This window comes from Entelurus aequoreus, linkage group LG05 (genome assembly GCF_033978785.1).
Source record: "Entelurus aequoreus isolate RoL-2023_Sb linkage group LG05, RoL_Eaeq_v1.1, whole genome shotgun sequence".
In the NCBI taxonomy this organism is placed as follows: domain Eukaryota; kingdom Metazoa; phylum Chordata; class Actinopteri; order Syngnathiformes; family Syngnathidae; genus Entelurus; species Entelurus aequoreus.
In genome coordinates this window covers 86,734,591-86,754,590 of record NC_084735.1, presented here as the reverse complement: position 1 = coordinate 86,754,590, position 20,000 = coordinate 86,734,591, and the positions used below count along the sequence as shown (strand labels likewise).

The following is a 20,000-nucleotide window of genomic DNA, read 5'->3' as shown; positions in this document are numbered from 1 at the left end:
GTGTTCGATATATGGGGGAAGCAGTGGGTGTGGATGGTTGAAATGTCAGATTCGGGTTTAAAAAATGTAAAATATATTAGAAATTTTGCTTTTCATTCAGGAATTCCCTGGAAATTTCGGGAAAACTGGGAATTTTTGAAAATATTGATACTAGCACAATTGTCCTAGATGATATGAATAGGTTGGTGTTGGAATTTTTGGAATCGGTTGAAAAATGTTGACGTAGTAACAGTTTGAATTTGTAATGGGTATTTCGGAGTTTAGGGAAAAAATGGGAATTTGTACAAAAAGAAAAATGGTAGTTTTGTTGTCCCAATTAAGAGGAATGTTTTGAAGGTGGAATGGTCAAAAACGGTGGAAAAATGTGGACTGTGAAAACTTTCCAGTCAGAGGTAAAAATAGGCCTTTGGAAAACCGGGAATTCCTGGAAATTTTTTAACTTGGAAAATGGTAGTTTGATTGTCCAAGGTGAGTGGAGTGTGTGGATGTTGGAACGATTCGAATCAGATGAAAAATGTGTGATATGGAGAGGTTTGTCTATTGCCCATTCATTTTCAATGGAGGTAAATTCCTGGTAATTCAGGGTGATTGGGAATTTTCGGAACCATGTTGGCTTGAATGTCCAGGGTGAGAGGAGTGTGTGGATGGTGAAACGGTTCAAATCGGATGAGGAATGTAGGATATGCAGTCGTTTGTATATTTCCCATTCATTGTCAATGGGGAGAAAATTACCAGAAATTCCAGGAATTTTGGTAAAGGGAAAACATGTTTTGTGTTTGATATATGGGGGAAGCAGTGTGTGTGGATGGTTGAAATGTCAGATTCGGGTTTAAAAAATGTAAACAATTTTAGAAATTTTGCTTTTCATTCAGGAATTCCCTGGAAATTTCGGGAAAACCGGGAATTTAAAAAAAAAAATTGATACTAGCACAATTGTCCTAGATGATATGAATGGGTTGGTGTTGGAATTTTTTAAATCGGTTGAAAAATATTAACATAGTAACAGTTGGAATTTTTAATGCATATTTCGGAATTTCTGGTGAGAAATGTGCAAGTTTGAAAAATTGCCCGGAAAACCGGTAATTCTGGGTAATTTGGTTTTTTTTTTTTTTTTTTAAGGTTTTTGGGGAGCTCACTATTCCCGGTCTAGTTTTGCGGCGGAATAATAATAAATATATGTTTTGTTGGTGTAGAATCTTATATGTGTGAATGTTTGGACATTCACACATATAATAATAATAATAATAATAATAATAATAATAATAGATGAGTCTATTAGTGTACAATCTAGGGTTGTTCCGATACCAATATTTTGGTACCGGTACCAAAAATGTATTTCGATACTTTTCTAAATAAAGGGGACCACAAAAAAAAAATCACATTATTTGCTTTATTTGAACAAAAAATGTTAGTGTACATGAAACATATTATTATTTATTATTGCAGTTTAGTCCTTAAATCAAATAGTCAACACACTAGACAACTTGTCTTTTAGTAGTAAGTAAACAAACAAAGACTCCTAATTTAGTCTGCTGACGTATGCAGTAACATATTGTGTCATTTATACACCTATTTGCTCAAAATTATAAGGGGACAAGCTGTAAAAATTTATTATTAATCCACTTTTTCATTTACTGTTAATATCTGCTTATTTTCTCTTTCAACATGTTCCATCTACACTTCTGTTAAAATGTAATCATCACTTATTCTTCTGTTGTTTGGATACTTTACGTTAGTTTTGGGTGATACCACAAGTTTGGGTATCGATCCGATACCAAGTCGTTACAGGATCATAAATCGGTCATATTCAAAGTCCTCATGTGTCCAGAGTTTATGAATACAATATAAATAAATCAATAAAAAAACGAAAAAAGATTTTGTGATGCTAAAAAATATCAATGTAATCATATTAGTATCGACGAGATACGCTACAGTACTTGGTATCATTACAGTGAATGTCAGGTGTAGATCCACCCATGTAATCATAGTAGTATCAACTAGATACGCTACTGTACTTGGTATCATTACAGTGGATGTCAGGTGTAGATCCACCCATGTAATCATAGTAGTATCAACTAGATACGCTGCAGTACTTGGTATCATTACAGTGAATATCAGGTGTAGATCCACCCATGTAATCATAGTAGTATCAACTAGATACGCTGCAGTACTTGGTATCATTACAGTGGATGTCAGGTGTAGATCCACCCATGTAATCATAGTAGTATCAACTAGATACGCTGCAGTACTTGGTATCATTACAGTGAATGTCAGGTGTAGATCCACCCATGTAATCATAGTAGTATCAACTAGATACGCTACTGTACTTGGTATCATTACAGTGGATGTCAGGCGTAGATCCACCCATGTAATCATAGTAGTATCAACTAGATACGCTACAGTACTTGGTATCATTACAGTGGATGTCAGGTGTAGATCCACCCATGTAATCATAGTAGTATCAACTAGATACGCTACTGTACTTGGTATCATTACAGTGGATGTCAGGTGTAGATCCACCCATGTAATCATAGTAGTATCAACTAGATACGCTACAGTACTTGGTATCATTACAGTGAATGTCAGGTGTAGATCCACCCATGTAATCATAGTAGTATCAACTAGATACGCTACTGTACTTGGTATCATTACAGTGGATGTCAGGTGTAGATCCACCCATGTAATCATAGTAGTATCAACTAGATACGCTACAGTACTTGGTATCATTACAGTGAATGTCAGGTGTAGATCCACCCATTGCGTTTGTTTACATTGTGACGCCGGTGAGCTACGGTGTACATTGTGGCGTCCCGGAGGAGTTAGTGCTGCAAGGGGTTCTGGGTATTTGTTCTGTTGTGTTTATGTTGTGTTACGGTGCGGATGTTCTCCCGAAATGTGTTTGTCATTCTTGTTTGGTGTGGGTTCACATATTTGTAACAGTGTTAAAGTTGTTTATACGGCCACCCTCAGTGTGACCTGTATGGCTGTTGACCAAGTATGCATTGCATTCACTTGTTTTATTATTGTTGGACATCCCAGGTAAAAATGGATTTTTGATGTTTTGAAATGGATTAAGAATGGTTCCAGGTAAGAGTAACTAACAGTTTCAATGGTAAAGCAGGTGTGACCATGGAGACAGTCATTTCCCTCCACCTGCCGGCGGTGTTCTGCTACGTTGTGATACCTGCTGTGTGACACGCCGGGAAGTCTACTTTCCCCTGAACGGCCTGCGGTGAGGCGCACACAAACCTCGAACACGGCCAGAGCGTAGGGGTGTCCCAGCCTCTCCGCGCTGGCCATGTGTGTCCTGCGGTGCGCCCCCTTCAGGTCCACGCTGGCTATGAGGTGCAGCTTGGAGTCCACCCAGTACAGACGGCGGTTCGCCACATCTGAGGACACAAGCGCAGGTGTCGTTGGTCGACAAATTGATTATTGATTAAAAGATTGGCTTTGTGGGTTACACGAGTGCTCTGCTGTCTTTATAAGGACCTTCTGCAGAAATGGAAGGTAGTTCCTCTCTGCACTAAGTAGCGTAGTAGGCCCGAGTAGTCATTAAAAACAAGGCAGAGGCTTTATTTGACAAGTGTATTTCATATTTTTGGCCACAGTTTGAACAGTAACACTGGACCTAAAATGGTACTTTGAGGAACACCACTAGTATAAGAAAAGAGGTGGAACAAAGGACTACTGACTAGAAGTGAACAATTTACAACAACAACACCCGAGATCAGCAGTTCTCAAACCTTTTTCACCAAGTACGACCATAACGACCAGTATTAAAATACAGTAGCGTAGTAGGCCCAAGTAGTCATTAAAAACAAGGCAGAGGCTTTATTTGACAAGTATATGTTTGGCCACAGTTTGAACAGTAACACTGTGTTCTGAATATTTAATAAAGTGATCATTTGGCGTACCCCTAGATCGAGTGACACATACCACAGTTTGAGAATCACTGACCTAAATGATTGAAAAAAGAGAGGACCTAAAATGTTACCTTGAGGAACACCACTAGTATAAGTAAAGAGGTGGAACAAAGGACTGCTGACTAGAAGTAAACAACTTACAACAACACCCGAGATCCCTTTTTCACCAAGTACGACCATAATGACCGGTATTAAAATACAGTAGCGAAGTAGGCCCAAGTAGTCATTAAAAACAAGGCAGAGGCTTTATTTGACAAATATATTTCATATTTTTGGCCTCAGTTTGAACAGTAACACTGTGTCTGAATATTTCATTAAGTGATTATTTGGCATACCCTGAGATCGAGTGACACATACCACAGTTTGACAATCACTGGCCTAAATTATTAAAAAAGGAGAGGACCTAAAACGTTACCTTGAGGAACACCACTAGTATAAGTAAAGAGGTGGAACAAAGGACTGCTGACTAGAAGTAAACAACTTACAACAACAACACCCGAGATCAGCGGTTCTCAAACCTTTTTGACCAAGTACGACCATAATGACCAGTATTAAAATACAGTGGCGTAGTAGGCCCAAGTAGTCATTAAAAACAAGGCAACTTTTTTCTTTTAAACAGGTATATTTACTTTTTTTTGGCCACTGTAACATTACACACAGTTTGAACAGTAACACTGTGTTTAACAATTTAATTTAGTTATTATTTTGCGTACCACTAGATGAAGACCACGTACCACTAGTGGTACACATACCACAGTTTGAGAACGACTGACCTAAATGATTGAAAAAAGAGAGGACCTAAAACGTTACCTTGAGGAACACCACTAGTATAAGTAAAGAGGTGGAACAAAGGACTACTGACTAGAAGTAAACAACTTACAACAACACCCGAGATCCCTTTTTCACCAAGTACGACCATAATGACCAGTATTAAAATACAGTAGCGTAGTAGGCCCAAGTAGTCATTAAAAACAAGGCAAAGTTTTTCTTTTAAACAGGTATATTTACTTTTTTTTGGCCACTGTAACATTACACACAGTTTGAACAGTAACACTGTGTTTAACAATTTAATTTAGTTATTATTTTGCGTACCACTAGATGAAGACCACGTACCACTAGTGGTACACATACCACAGTTTGAGAAGGACTGGATTAAATTATTAAAAAAGGAGAGGACCTAAAACGTTACCTTGAGGAACACCACTAGTATAAGTAAAGAGGTGGAACAAAGGACTGCTGACTAGAAGTAACGACTTACAACAACACCCGAGATCAGCAGTTCTCAAACCTTTTTCACCAAGTACGACCATGATGACCAGTATTAAAATACAGTAGCGTAGTAGGCCCAAGTAGTCATTAAAAACAAGGCAGTGGCTTTATTTGACAAATATATTTCATATTTCTGGCCACAGTTTGAACAGTAACACTGTGTCTGAATATTTCATTAAGTGATTATTTGGCGTACCCCGAGATCGAGTGACACATACCACAGTTTGAGAATCACTGGCCTAAATAATTAAAAAAGGAGAGGACCTAAAACGTTACCTTGAGGAACACCACTAGTATAAGTAAAGAGGTGGAACAAAGGACTACAGACTAGAAGTAAACAACTTACAACAACACCCGAGATCAGCGGTTCTCGAACCTTTTTCACCAAGTACGACCATAATGACCAGTATTAAAATACAGTAGCGAAGTAAGCCCAAGTAGTCATTAAAAACAAGGCAACTTTTTTCTTTTAAACAGGTATATTTACTTTTTTTGGTCACTGTAAAATTACACACAGTTTGAACAGTAACACTGTGTTTAACAATTTAATTTAGTTATTATTTTGCATACCACTAGATGAAGACCACGTACCACTAGTGGTACACATACTACAGTTTGAGAACGACTGACCTAAATGATTGAAAAAAGAGAGGACCTAAAACGTTACCTTGAGGAACACCACTAGTATAAGTAAAGAGGTGGAACAAAGGACTGCTGACTAGAAGTAAACAACTTACAACAACACCCGAGATCCCTTTTTCACCAAGTACGACCATAATGACCAGTATTAAAATACAGTAGCGTAGTAGGCCCAAGTAGTCATTAAAAACAAGGCAAAGTTTTTCTTTTAAACAGGTATATTTACTTTTTTTGGTCACTGTTACATTACACACAGTTTGAACAGTAACACTGTGTTTAACAATTTAATTTAGTTATTATTTTGCGTACCACTAGATGAAGACCACGTACCACTAGTGGTACACATACCACAGTTTGAGAAGGACTGGATTAAATTATTAAAAAAGGAGAGGACCTAAAACGTTACCTTGAGGAACACCACTAGTATAAGTAAAGAGGTGGAACAAAGGACTGCTGACTAGAAGTAAACAACTTACAACAACACCCGAGATCCCTTTTTCACCAAGTACGACCATAATGATCAGTATTAAAATACAGTAGCGAAGTAGGCCCAAGTAGTCATTAAAAACAAGGCAACTTTTTTCTTTTAAACAGGTATATTTTTATTTTTTTGGCCACTGTAACATTACACACAGTTTGAACAGTAACACTGTGTTTAAAATTGTTATCAAATTATTATTTGGCGTACCACTAGATGAAGACCACGTACCACTGGTGGTACACATACCACAGTTTGAGAAGGACTGGATTAAATTATTAAAAAAGGAGAGGACCTAAAACGTTACCTTGAGGAACACCACTAGTATAAGTAAAGAGGTGGAACAAAGGACTGCTGACTAGAAGTAAACGACTTACAACAACACCCGAGATCCCTTTTTCACCAAGTACGACCAGTATTAAAATACAGTAGCGTAGTAGGCCCAAGTAGTCATTAAAAACAAGGCAAAGTTTTTCTTTTAAACAGGTATATTTACTTTTTTTGGTCACTGTAACATTACACACAGTTTGAACAGTAACACTGTGTTTAACAATTTAATTTAGTTATTATTTGGCGTACCACTAGATGAAGACCACGTACCACTAGTGGTACACATACCACAGTTTGAGAAGGGCTGGATTAAATTATTAAAAAAGGAGAGGACCTAACACGTTACCTTGAGGAACACCACTAGTATAAGTAAAGAGGTGGAACAAAGGACTGCTGACTAGAAGTAAACGACTTACAACAACACCCGAGATCAGCGGTTCTCGAACCTTTTTCACCAAGTACGACCATGATGACCAGTATTAAAATACAGTAGCGTAGTAGGCCCAAGTAGTCATTAAAACAAGGCAGAGGCTTTATTTGACAAATATATTTCATATTTCTGGCCACAGTTTGAACAGTAACACTGTGTCTGAATATTTCATTAAGTGATTATTTGGCGTACCCCTAGATCGAGTGACACATACCACAGTTTGAGAACGACTGACCTAAATGATTGAAAAAAGAGAGGACCTAAAACGTTACCTTGAGGAACACCACTAGTATAAGTAAAGAGGTGGAACAAAGGACTGCTGACTAGAAGTAAACAACTTACAACAACACCCAAGATCCCTTTTTCACCAAGTACGACCATAATGACCGGTATTAAAATACAGTAGCGTAGTAGGCCCAAGTAGTCATTAAAAACAAGGCAACTTTTTTCTTTTAAACAGGTATATTTACTTTTTTTTGGCCACTGTAACATTACACACAGTTTGAACAGTAACACTGTGTTTAAAATTGTTATCAAATTATTATTTTGCGTACCACTAGATGAAGACCACGTACCACTGGTGGTACACATACCACAGTTTGAGAAGGACTGACCTAAATGATTGAAAAAAGAGAGGACCTAAAACGTTACCTTGAGGAACACCACTAGTATAAGTAAAGAGGTGGAACAAAGGACTGCTGACTAGAAGTAAACAACTTACAACAACACCCGAGATCCCTTTTTCACCAAGTACGACCATAATGATCAGTATTAAAATACAGTAGCGTAGTAGGCCCAAGTAGTCATTAAAAACAAGGCAAAGTTTTTCTTTTAAACAGGTATATTTACTTTTTTTGGTCACTGTAGCATTACACACAGTTTGAACAGTAACACTGTGTTTAACAATTTAATTTAGTTATTATTTGGCGTACCACTAGATGAAGACCACGTACCACTAGTGGTACACATACCACAGTTTGAGAAGGAATGGATTCAATTATTAAAAAAGGAGAGGACCTAAAACGTTACCTTGAGGAACACCACTAGTATAAGTAAAGAGGTGGAACAAAGGACTGCTGACTAGAAGTAAACAACTTACAACAACACCCGAGATCCCTTTTTCACCAAGTACGACCATAATGATCAGTATTAAAATACAGTAGCGTAGTAGGCCCAAGTAGTCATTAAAAACAAGGCAAAGTTTTTCTTTTAAACAGGTATATTTACTTTTTTTGGTCACTGTAGCATTACACACAGTTTGAACAGTAACACTGTGTTTAACAATTTAATTTAGTTATTATTTGGCGTACCACTAGATGAAGACCACGTACCACTAGTGGTACACATACCACAGTTTGAGAAGGAATGGATTCAATTATTAAAAAAGGAGAGGACCTAAAACGTTACCTTGAGGAACACCACTAGTATAAGTAAAGAGGTGGAACAAAGGACTACTGACTAGAAGTAAACAACTTACAACAACACCCGAGATCAGCGGTTCTCAAACCTTTTTGACCAAGTACGACAATAATGACCGGTATTAAAATACAGTAGCGTAGTAGGCCCAAGTAGTCATTAAAAACAAGGCAAAGTTTTTCTTTTAAACAGGTATATTTACTTTTTTTGGCCACTGTAACATTACACACAGTTTGAACAGTAACACTGTGTTTAAAAATGTAAACAAGTTATTATGAACTCGGGGGCCGGTACGGGGCCGCCAGTCTCACTGTGTTGGTCTATCAGCGGCAAATTCCAAAAGCATTGAAAGTTTTCACTGGAAAGACGGTCAGTGACGTGGAAAGGTGTGCTCTCACCCAGAGTGACCCCATTGGGCCACTCGATGTGGTCCGCCACCAGAACCTGCCGGTCCACTCCGTTCATCCCGGACTTCTCGATCTTGGCTCGGGTGCCCCAGTCGGACCAGTACATGAAACTGACAAAGCAGGTTTTAATGAGTCGTGATACGTGTCTGCTGCTTCTTTCTTACCAATTTCTGCATATATTTTTAACTCATAAAAGTGTTCAAAATAAGTCCAACTTATTTTTTTTTACTTTCAACACTTAAGTCTCTAAATCAACCTCAGATTAATTTGTCAATTATCAGTTTTTATTATTTTTCTATGTTTTTTTTGTTTGTTTTATGTCCTGTTTGTAACAAAATAAAAAAAAAATAAATAAAAAAATAAAAATAAATATATATATAAAAAAAAAATAAATATATATATATATATATATATATATATATATATATATATATATATATATATATATATATATATATATATATATATATATATATATATATATATATATATATATATATATATATATATATATATATGACAAACACACAACATATGCAATATTTACCCAAAATGTTTTAAAAGTGGAATATTTATTGTGAAGTAATTGGAGCCTTAAAACTCAACATTGATTTTGATTACTATTATTATATATTTTTTTTAACTTTCAACACTTAAGTCTCTAAATCAACCTCAGATTCATTTGTCAATTATAAGTTTTTATTATTTTTTTTATGTTTTTTGTTTTATGTCCTGTTTGTAAAAAAAAAAAAAAAAAGTTTATATGACAATACAAAACATGCAATATTTCCCTAAAAAGTGCAATATTTAATGTGAAGTAATTGGAGCCTTGAATAGGTCAATAGTTCATAACAACATTGATTTTTAAATTTTTTTTTTTAAGCAATAACAGTTTTAAAACAAAACAAAAAACACCCAATAAAATTATTGAGGACCCTAAAAGGGCCCCCACTCATAAAAGTGTTAAAAATAAGTCAGACTTAAATTGTTTTACTTTCAACACTTAAGTCTCTAAATCAACCTCAGATTCATTTGTCAATTATAGGTTTTTATTATTTTTCTATGTTTTTTTTTGTCTGCTTTATGTCCTGTTTGTAAAAAAAAAAATTTTATATGACAAATACAAAACATACAATATTTCCCTAAAATGTTTTAAAAGTGGAATATTTAATGTGAAGTAATTGGAGCCTTAAATAGGTCAATAGTTTATAACAACATAGATTTTTTTTTTAAAGCAATAACAGTTTAAAAACAAAACAAAAAAACCCAATAAAATTCTTGAGGATCCAAAAGGGCCCCCACTCATAAAGTGTTGAAAATAAATAATATATTTAAAAAAAACAACAACCTTAAACACTTAAATCTCTCGATCAACTTCAGATTTATTTGTTAATTACAAGTTTTTATCATTTTTTCATATTTTTTTTATTTGTTTCATTTATGCCTTTTTTGTCCATTTATTTGGTTTTTATATGGCAAACACACAAAATGTGTAATATTTTACCCAAAATATATTTCAAAGTGTAATATTTGATGTGAAATAATTGGAGCCTTAAATAAATCAATAGTTCATAACATTATTTTGATTCTTTTTTTTAAAAGCAATAACAGTTTAAAAACAAAACAACAAAAACCAATACAATTCTTGAGGATCCAAAATGGCCCCCACTCATAAAAGTGTTAAAAAAAACAAGTCATAAATAAAAAAAAAACCCTTTAAACACTTAAATTTATTTAATTATATAATAATTAATAAAATAATAAAATTAATTTTTAACATGTAAAGCGACTTTGGGTACTCAGAAAAGCGCTATATAAATTCCAGGTATTATTATTATTATTATTATTATTATTATTATTATTAAATCTCTCGATCAACTTCAGATCTATTTGTTCATTATAAGTTTTTATTATTATTATTATTTGTTTTATTTATTTGTTTAATTTATACCCTTTTTGTCTTAGCAGCTTATATTATTTTTTTAAATGTTTTTTTATTTGTTTAATTTATGCCCTTTTTGTTTTATAAGTTTGTATTATTATTTAATGTTTTTTATTTGTTTAATTAATGCCCTTTTTGTTTTATAAGTTTGTATTATTATTTAATGTTTTTTATTTGTTTAATTAATGCCCTTTTTGTCAAAGAAAACTTTTTTTTTATATGACAAACACAAGATACATGTAATATTTCCCCAAAATGTTTTAAAAGTGGAATATTAGATGTGAAGTAATTGGAGCCTTAAATAGGTCAATAGTTCATAACCACGTTGATTTTGATTAATTATTATTATTTATTTATTTTTACTTTCAACACTCAGGTCTCTAAATCAACCTTAGATTAACTTGTCAATTAAAAGTTTTTATTATTTTTCCATGTTTTTGTTTTGTTTTATGTCCTGTTTGTAAAAAAATATATATATGACAAACACAAAAAATATGCAATATTTCCCCATTTTCTTTTTAAAAGTGGAATATTTGATGTTAAGTAATTGAAGTCTTAAATAGGTCAATAGGTCATAACATTGATTTTGATTCTTTTTTTTTTTTTTTTTAAACCAATAACAGTTTAAAAACAAAAGAAAAAAACAAAACTATAAAATTATTGAGGATCCAAAAGGGACTCCACTCATAAAAATGTTTAAAAAAAATAACTCATACATTAAAAAAAAACTTGAAACACTGAAGTCTCTTGATCAACTTCAGATCTACTTGTTAATTATAAGTTTTTATTATTTTTTTATGTTTTTTTATTCGTTTAATTTATCCTCATTTTGTCTTATAAGTTTAAATTATTTTTTCAAATGTTTTTTTATTTGTTTAATTTATGCCCTTTTTGTTTTATAAGTTTGTATTATTTTTTTATGTTTTTTTATTTGTTTAATTTATGCCCTTTTTGTTTTATAAGTTTGTATTATTTTTTTATGTTTTTTTATTTGTTTCATTTATGCCCTTTTTGTTTTATAAGTTTGTATTATTTTTTAATGTTTTTTTATTTTTTCCATTTATGCCCTTTTTGTCGAAGAAAACTTTTGTTATATATATGACAAACACACAAAATATGCAATATTTCCCCATTTTCTTTTTAAAAGTGGAATATTTGATGTTAAAGGCCTACTGAAACCCACTACTACCGACCACGCAGTCTGATAGTTTATATATCAATGATGAAATCTTAACATTATAACACATGCCAATACGGCCGGGTTAACTTATAAAGTGACATTTAAAATTTGCCGCTAAACTTCCGGTTCGAAACGCCTCTGCGGATGACGTATGCGCGTGACGTAGCCCGGCGAACACGGGTATGCCTTCCACATTGAAGCCAATACGAAATAGCTCTGTTTTCATTTCATAATTCCACAGTATTCTGGACATCTGTGTTCGTGAATCTGTTTCAATCATGTTCATTGCATTATGGAGAAGGAAGCCAAGCAAGCAAAGAAGAAAGTTGTCGGTGCGAAATGGACGTATTTTTCGAACGTAGTCAGCCACAACAGTACACAGCCGGCGCTTCTTTGTTTACATTCCCGAAAGATGCAGTCAAGATGGAAGAACTCGGATAACAGAGACTCTAACCAGGAGGACTTTTGATTTGGATACACAGACGCCTGTAGAGAACTGGGACAACACAGACTCTTACCAGGATTACTTTGATTTGGATGACAAAGACGCAGACGTGCTACTGTGAGTATGCAGCTTTGGCTTTTTTTTGCGTATGTACGTAACTTTTTTAAAATATATAAGCTTTATGAACCTTGGGTTAGGTGAACGGTCTTTTGGGCTGAGTGATTGTGTGTGTTGATCATGTGTTTGAATTGTATTGGCGTGTTCTATGGAGCTAGGAGCTAGCAGAGGAGCTAGGAGCTAGCATAACACGTACCGTACCTTACGTGCGCGTCACGTACGTAACTTTTTAAAAATATATAAGCTTTATGAACCTTGGGTTAGGTGAACGGTCTTTTGGGCTGAGTGATTGTGTGTGTTGATCAGGTGTTTGAATTGTATTGGCGTGTTCTATGGAGCTAGGAGCTAGCAGAGGAGCTAGGAGCTAGCATAACAAACACGCAGGTGTTATTATGCAGGATTAATTTGTGGCATATTAAATATAAGCCTGGTTGTGTTGTGGCTAATAGAGTATATATATGTCTTGTGTTTATTTACTGTTGTAGTCATTCCCAGCTGAATATCAGGTCCCGTGAGTATGCAGCCTTGGCTGCTAAACATTCGATAACTTGACCGTATGTGCGCGTCACGTACGTAACTTTTTAAAAATATATAAGCTTTATGAACCTTGGGTTAGGTAAACTGTCTTTTGGGCTGAGTGATTGTGTGTGTTGATCAGGTGTTTGAATTGTATTGGCGTGTTCTATGGAGCTAGGAGCTAGCAGAGGAGCTAGGAGCTAGCATAACAAACACGCAGGTGTTTTTATGCAGGATTAATTTGTGGCATATTAAATATAAGCCTGGTTGTGTTGTGGCTAATAGAGTATATATATGTCTTGTGTTTATTTACTGTTGTAGTCATTCCCAGCTGAATATCAGGTCACCCTCGGCTCTCACAGCATCTTCCCTATCTGAATAGCTTCAACTCCCCACTAGTCCTTCACTTGCACTTTACTCATCCACAAATCTTTCATCCTCGCTCAAATTAATGGGGAAATTGTCGCTTTCTCGGTCCGAATCTCTCTCACTTCATGCGGCCATCATTGTAAACAATAGGGAACTTTGCGTATATGTTCAACTGACTACGTCACGCTACTTCCGGTAGGTGCAAGCCTTTTTTTTATCAGATACCAAAAGTTGCAATCTTTATCGTCGTTGTTCTATACTAAATCCTTTCAGCAAAAATATGGCAATATCGCGAAATGATCAAGTATGACACATAGAATAGATCTGCTATCCCCGTTTAAATAAAAAAAATTCATTTCAGTAGGCCTTTAAGTAATTGAAGTCTTAAATAGGTCAATAGGTCATAACATTGATTTTGATTCTTTTTTTTCTTTTTTTTTTTAAACCAATAACAGTTTAAAAACCAAAGAAAAAAACAAAACTATAAAATTATTGAGGATCCAAAAGGGACTCCACTCATAAAAATGTTAAAAAAAATAAGTCATACATTAAAAAAAAACTTGAAACACTTAAATCTCTTGATCAACTTCAGATCTACTTGTTAATTATAAGTTTTTATTATTTGTTTATGTTTTTTTATTTGTTTAATTTATGCTCATTTTGTCTTATAAGTTTAAATTATTTTTTCAAATGTTTTTTTATTTGTTTAATTTATGCCCTTTTTGTTTTATAAGTTTGTATTATTTTTTTATGTTTTTTTATTTGTTTCATTTATGCCCTTTTTGTTTTATAAGTTTGTATTATTTTTTTATGTTTTTTTATTTGTTTCATTTATGCCCTTTTTGTTTTATAAGTTTGTATTATTTTTTATGTTTTTTTATTTGTTTCATTTATGCCCTTTTTGTTTTATAAGTTTGTATTATTTTTTTATGTTTTTTTATTTGTTTCATTTATGCCCTTTTGTTTTATAAGTTTGTATTATTTTTTAATGTTTTTTTATTTTTTCCATGTATGCCCTTTTTGTCGAAGAAAACTTTAGTTTTGTATATGGCAAACACACAAAATGTGCAATATTTTACCCAAAAGATATTTCAAAATGGAATACTTGATGTGAAGTAATTGGAGCATTAAATAAGTTAAAAGTTATAAACTTTGTTTTATTAGAGTAAACATTCCAATTTTTTTCTCATTAAATTTAATCTATTTGCCCTTTTATTTAACTTTTTATGTTTCTTTTTTTTTAATTAAATTGTTTTTATTTATTTTTTCAGCATTTTTAGAATGTGTCTATTAACTATTAAAAATGTGTGTACTATTAGTGGAATTGTTGCGCGTGATCTACCAAGACTGCGTGCACAATTGCTACCAAGTACAAAGTGGTGCAGACAGACAATTTTAAACAAAGTTTCCAAGTGTACTGTACCGGCTGTCGCCATGGAGACACTCATTTCCCACCACTTTTTTACATTTGACTGGTATTTTTATTATTTTGACTTGAATTACTTCATTCAAAATAATTGTAGCAATGTTTTCATTCTCAAACCTACATTCAAATATGCGTCACACAAAGGCTTTTAAAGGGGAACTGCACTTTTTTTTTTTAGAATTTTGCTATCGTTCACAATATGTATAAGAGACAAGAACACATGTTTTTTTGTCTTTCTTTCTTGCAGTCTAACTCGTAATAATCGTCTCGTTCTTGAAGACTAGCAATGCAGATGATGCTAGCAATCCATTCTGCCTCTAAATCACTCCAAAAATCTACTAAAAAGCCCGCCAAGGATTCTCCATTTACATGTCGTGAAATGTATATTAACTAGTATTAGCGATATTGTTATTACAAGCCGCTAACGCAGAGGAACTACTTTTTGCGGCCATGGGATCACCGAGCGCTAACTCGCTTATGCTGCTATATTGAGCTGCTGTATTGCCAAAAGTTCATTCTAGATGATAAATCACGCCTCTCATCTGGATAGTAGAAGGCTGTGGACATAAACCCACAAGTTGGTCAACTTTGACATCCAACTTAGACCCGGAGATGGCAAGAAAGACACGGAAAACCCCTTTTTTTAAACCCTTCGAGAGGATTATGATGAATTGTTGATGTAAAGGGGAAGATATAAACATCCCGTCAGTCTTTCTCCCAGTGAGAGCAGACATTGAACAATGGGAGGTCTGTGGAACGCTCTCCCTGACCACCTGAGGGCACCACAGACTGTGAATGCTTTTAAAAAAGGCTTAAAAACCATTCTTTTTAAAAAAGCCTTTTTTTTTTTTTTTTTTTAGATATATGCATACTTGTTTTAGCTTTTTGGCTGTTCTAGTTTTTATATTTATCTTTTTATTTTTATTTTTTTTAATACACTGTGGCACTTTGAGGTTGTTTATTCAATGTAAAGTGCTTTTTACAAATACAATCTATTATTATTATTGTACAGTAAGTGTTTGTTGTATTATGTTTGTATTTTATTATCTTGTTTAGCAGTTATGATGCTTTTAGTGTTTCGCTAAAGCTGCATGTGTTTAGCATGCAGCTTCTAAAACTTGTAGATCATCCTCCTTATATTCAGGCTCAAAAATAGAGGTTTCTGGATCATCATTTGTCCCAAAGTAGTCTTTGTTGTCTCTGATCAAGTCTGCCATAATTAGTAGAGTTGTTGTTGTTGGAGGGAAAAGTGAACGTTGTGATGCGTCTGTAAAATTAATACACTTAAAATGATCAAAATATGTAAATATTATGTTATTATGACTGTTGCTACATTAAATATATACTTACAGCGTGTATTTTAAAACCTTTATGGAAGAATAGGCGGAATGGAGCGACTCCGTTGTTAGCTGACTTTTGCTAGTGTTTATTTACGATTTAGAAAGCATAAAAATAAATATAAAAATAAAAATAATGTTAGTTGGACGACGTTAAAGGGTCACTTTAAAAGAAGTAGTTCACACCCTCCCCCTCACCCGTGATGGGGGTCCAAGGCGATGGCTCGGGGCTCGCTGAGGTCCGTGTCGATGAGGACGCGTCTCCGGGTGCCGTCCACCGAGGCCACCGAGATGGACTTGTCGCCAGAGTCGGCCCAGTACAGGTTGTGCTGCAGCCAGTCCAGAGCCAGACCCACGGGGGTCTGCAGCGAGGCGTCCACCAGCGGCACCTGCTGAGACGGGTCACCGGCCTCGTGGATGAAGGCACTGGTGGAACCAGACCGGGGGTGGGGGGGGAGAACTGAGAAGGTGAGCGACATCTTGGGTGTACATTCCACTGTTAAACATGATTATTTCTTTTTAGAACCATACCATCCAAAACAGTTCAGTAAGTTATTTATTGTAACCATTATGGCTCCTAGTAAAGGTCCCGGGGCCACAAAAGGGTCTGTTTACTTTCAACGCTTCAGTAGATCAACTTCAGATCTGTCATTGATTTTTTGTACGTTTTATGCCCTTTTTGGTAAAAAAAACCCAACACTTTTTTAAGGCAAAAAACCCTAAATATGCAAGATTTAGCCCCAAAATTAGGTCATTCATATTTGATGTGAAGTGATTGGAGCCTTAAAGAGGTCAATAATTCATAAAAATTATTTTGGTTCATTATTATTTTTTTTAACAATGACAGTTTATAAAATAAAAATATGACTTAAGGTTTCGGGTAAATCAGCCACACTCATAAAAGGGTTAAAAATAATTAATATATCAATAAATATTATTTTTACTTTTAACGCTTAACTCTCTAGATCAGGGGTCACCAACGCGGTGCCCGCGGGCACCAGGTAGCCCGTAAGGACCAGATGAGTAGCCCGCTGGCCTGTTCTAAAAATAGCTCTAATAGCAGCACTTACTTTTTTAAATTGTATTTATTTAGTCAGTCTACCCCAGGGCAGCTGTGGCTATGAAAGTAGCTTACCACCACCAGGTGTGAATTAATGATGGGTTTTTAACATGTAAAGCGACTTTGGGTACTTAGAAAAGCGCTATATAAATCCCAGGTATTATTATTATTATTACTAGCAAGCTGGTCTCGCTTTGCCCGACATTTTTAATTCTAAGAGAGACAAAACTCAAATAGAATTTGAAAATCCAAGAAAATATTTTAAAGACTTGGTCTTCACTTGTTTAAATAAATTCATTAATTTTTTGACTTTGCTTCTTATAACTTTCAGAAAGACAATTTTAGAGAAAAAATACAACCTTAAAAATGATTTTAGGATTTTTAAACACATATACATTTTTACCTTTTAAATTCCTTCCTCTTCTGTCCTGACAATTTAAATCAATGTTCAAGTAAATTTATTTTTTTTATTGTAAAGAATAATAAATACATTTTAATTTAATTTTTCATTTTAGCTTCTGTTTTTTCGACGAAGAATATTTGTGAAATATTTCTTCAAACTTATTATGATTAAAATTTTAAAAAATCATTCTGGCAAATCTAGAAAATCTGTAGAATCAAATTTAAATCTTATTTCAAAGTCTTTTAAAATTTTTGTTCTGGAAAATCTAGAAAAAATAATGATTTGTCTTTGTTAGAAATATAGCTTGGTCCAATTTGTTATATATTCTAACAAAGTGTAGATTGGATTTTAACCTATTTAAAACATGTCATCAAAATTCTAAAATTAATCTTAATCAGGAAAAATGACTAATGATGTTCCATAAATTCTTTTTTAAAATTTTTTCAAAAAGATTCGAATTAGCTAGTTTTTCTCTTCTTTTTTTCGGTAGAATTTTGAATTTTAAAGAGTCGAAATTGAAGATAAACTATGTTTCAAAATTTAATTGTCATTTGTTTCGTGTTTTCTCCTCTTTTAAACCGTTCAATTAAGTGTAGATATCATTAATTATTAATAATAACATAGAGTTAAAGGTAAATTGAGCAAATTGGCTATTTCTGGCAATTTATTGAAGTGTGTATCAAACTGGTAGCCCTTCGCATTAATCACTACCCAAGAAGTAGCTCTTGCTTTCAAAAAGGTTGCTGACCCCTGGGCTAGATCAACTTCAGATCTATCGTTGATATAATGTTCACATTTTTTGTACGTTTTATGCCTTTTGGTCGAATAAAACCCAGTTTTTTAAGGCAAAAACACAAAATATGCAAGATTTAGCCCCAAAATGATGTCATTCATATTTGATGTGAAGTGATTGGAGCCTTAAAGAGGTCAATCATTCTTAACATTGATTTTGGTTCATTATTATTTTTTGAGCAATGACGGTTTATGAAATAAAAATATGACATTTTTTCAGTGTTTTATTCGTCCATTGCGTTTCTACTCGTGTGGATCCTTCATTCATTACTCCAAGCGACGCTGGTAAGTGTCAGAATAATTGTATCTAAGTTATCACAAAACGTTGCGTTTCAATGAGTTCCCGGCGAGCAGACAAAAGCTGTCTTTGACCTTACCAATCAAAAGGCTCGTAAAACTCCACTGTGTAGGATGGGAAGCGACATGAAGGCGTCGGTTTCTTTGATGTATTGTAATCCACAGGAAGATTTTGTCTTGACCCGAGATCTACAAAGCGGAGAGGAAGAAGGACCTGACCCCCCCCCCTCCAGGCACCTTTTCTTTTAACTGTTTTGTGACCAAAGGCAGCGGCTGTTTACGACCCCCGTCCCTTTAGAAACAGCTGTTGCCATGTAATCCGGGAAAAGTCCAAATAAAAGAGGAGTGCAATCTTTCGTCAGAGCGTGGGTACAGGTCTACGCGTTTCTCCTCAATTGAGCTAAATTGAATTCTGTCTCTGTTTAATTCCTTGCTTCTTTGTCTGTTTAATAGATGTCATCAGTGTTTGAACCTGACAGTAAGTTTTACAATATAACTAAAACAATTCTTACTTTCTAAATCGTCCCATGTGTGATGTCTTTGGGAGTGTTTTCACGTATATTTGCACGCGCTATCGCGGTGTAATCAAGCTAGCGTTGTTAGCATTAGCCGATACAAGAGTCTGTGTTAGTATTAACTTACAATGGCATTCTTTTTTTATTGTTTGTTTCACAAATTCCTCAGTAAATTCACCAAAAAGTCACCGTGGAGTTGTTGAGTCTGTTAGCTAGTTGTCCTGATCCGTGGCCCGGACCGCCGCCACCTGACTCTCCCTCGCTGGTTGCTGGGACACTTGGTCTGGCGACCCACCGCCAAGTCCCCCCTCCGCCCTCCCATGACTCTTGATCTTGCCTTGTTTTTTTTTTGGACATCTGGAATCCGTCCTTAAGGAGGGGGTACTGTGATGATCCGTGGCCCGGACCATGTTTTGTTATGTTCTGCTAGTTTTGGACTCCATAGTTCCTGTTTTTTGTGCACCCTTGTTTGTTGTAGTTACCATGGTTACTTATTATTTCCACCTGCCTCTGATTAGTGTTCGCCCGCTCACCTGCTGCCTGAGCACTAATCAATGGCATAATTTAAGCCTGCCTTTGCCGGTCAGTCGGCCTGGTGTCATTGTTCGCTTCATGCCTGGTCCACGTAAGATTTGTTTTCTTCATGCCACAGTCGACGTAAGTTTTCCTTGTCCATAGTTTATGCTAAGTGTTACTTTAGCTCCAAGTG

At 34.7% G+C, this 20,000-nt stretch overlaps 1 protein-coding gene across 1 annotated transcript in view; it reads right to left on the bottom strand.

Annotated features, from left to right (window-relative positions):
• The window catches only part of LOC133651204 (low-density lipoprotein receptor-related protein 8-like), a 276,107-nt gene that overhangs the window by 84,585 nt on the left and 171,522 nt on the right, over positions 1-20,000 (bottom strand). Inside the window, exons 11-13 of the mRNA XM_062049231.1 lie at positions 16,423-16,650; positions 8,884-9,002; positions 3,250-3,389 (exon numbers count right to left, since the gene is read on the bottom strand). Coding sequence (XP_061905215.1) covers positions 3,250-3,389; positions 8,884-9,002; positions 16,423-16,650 — 487 coding nt within the window. The remainder of the gene's footprint in view (positions 1-3,249; positions 3,390-8,883; positions 9,003-16,422; positions 16,651-20,000) is intronic.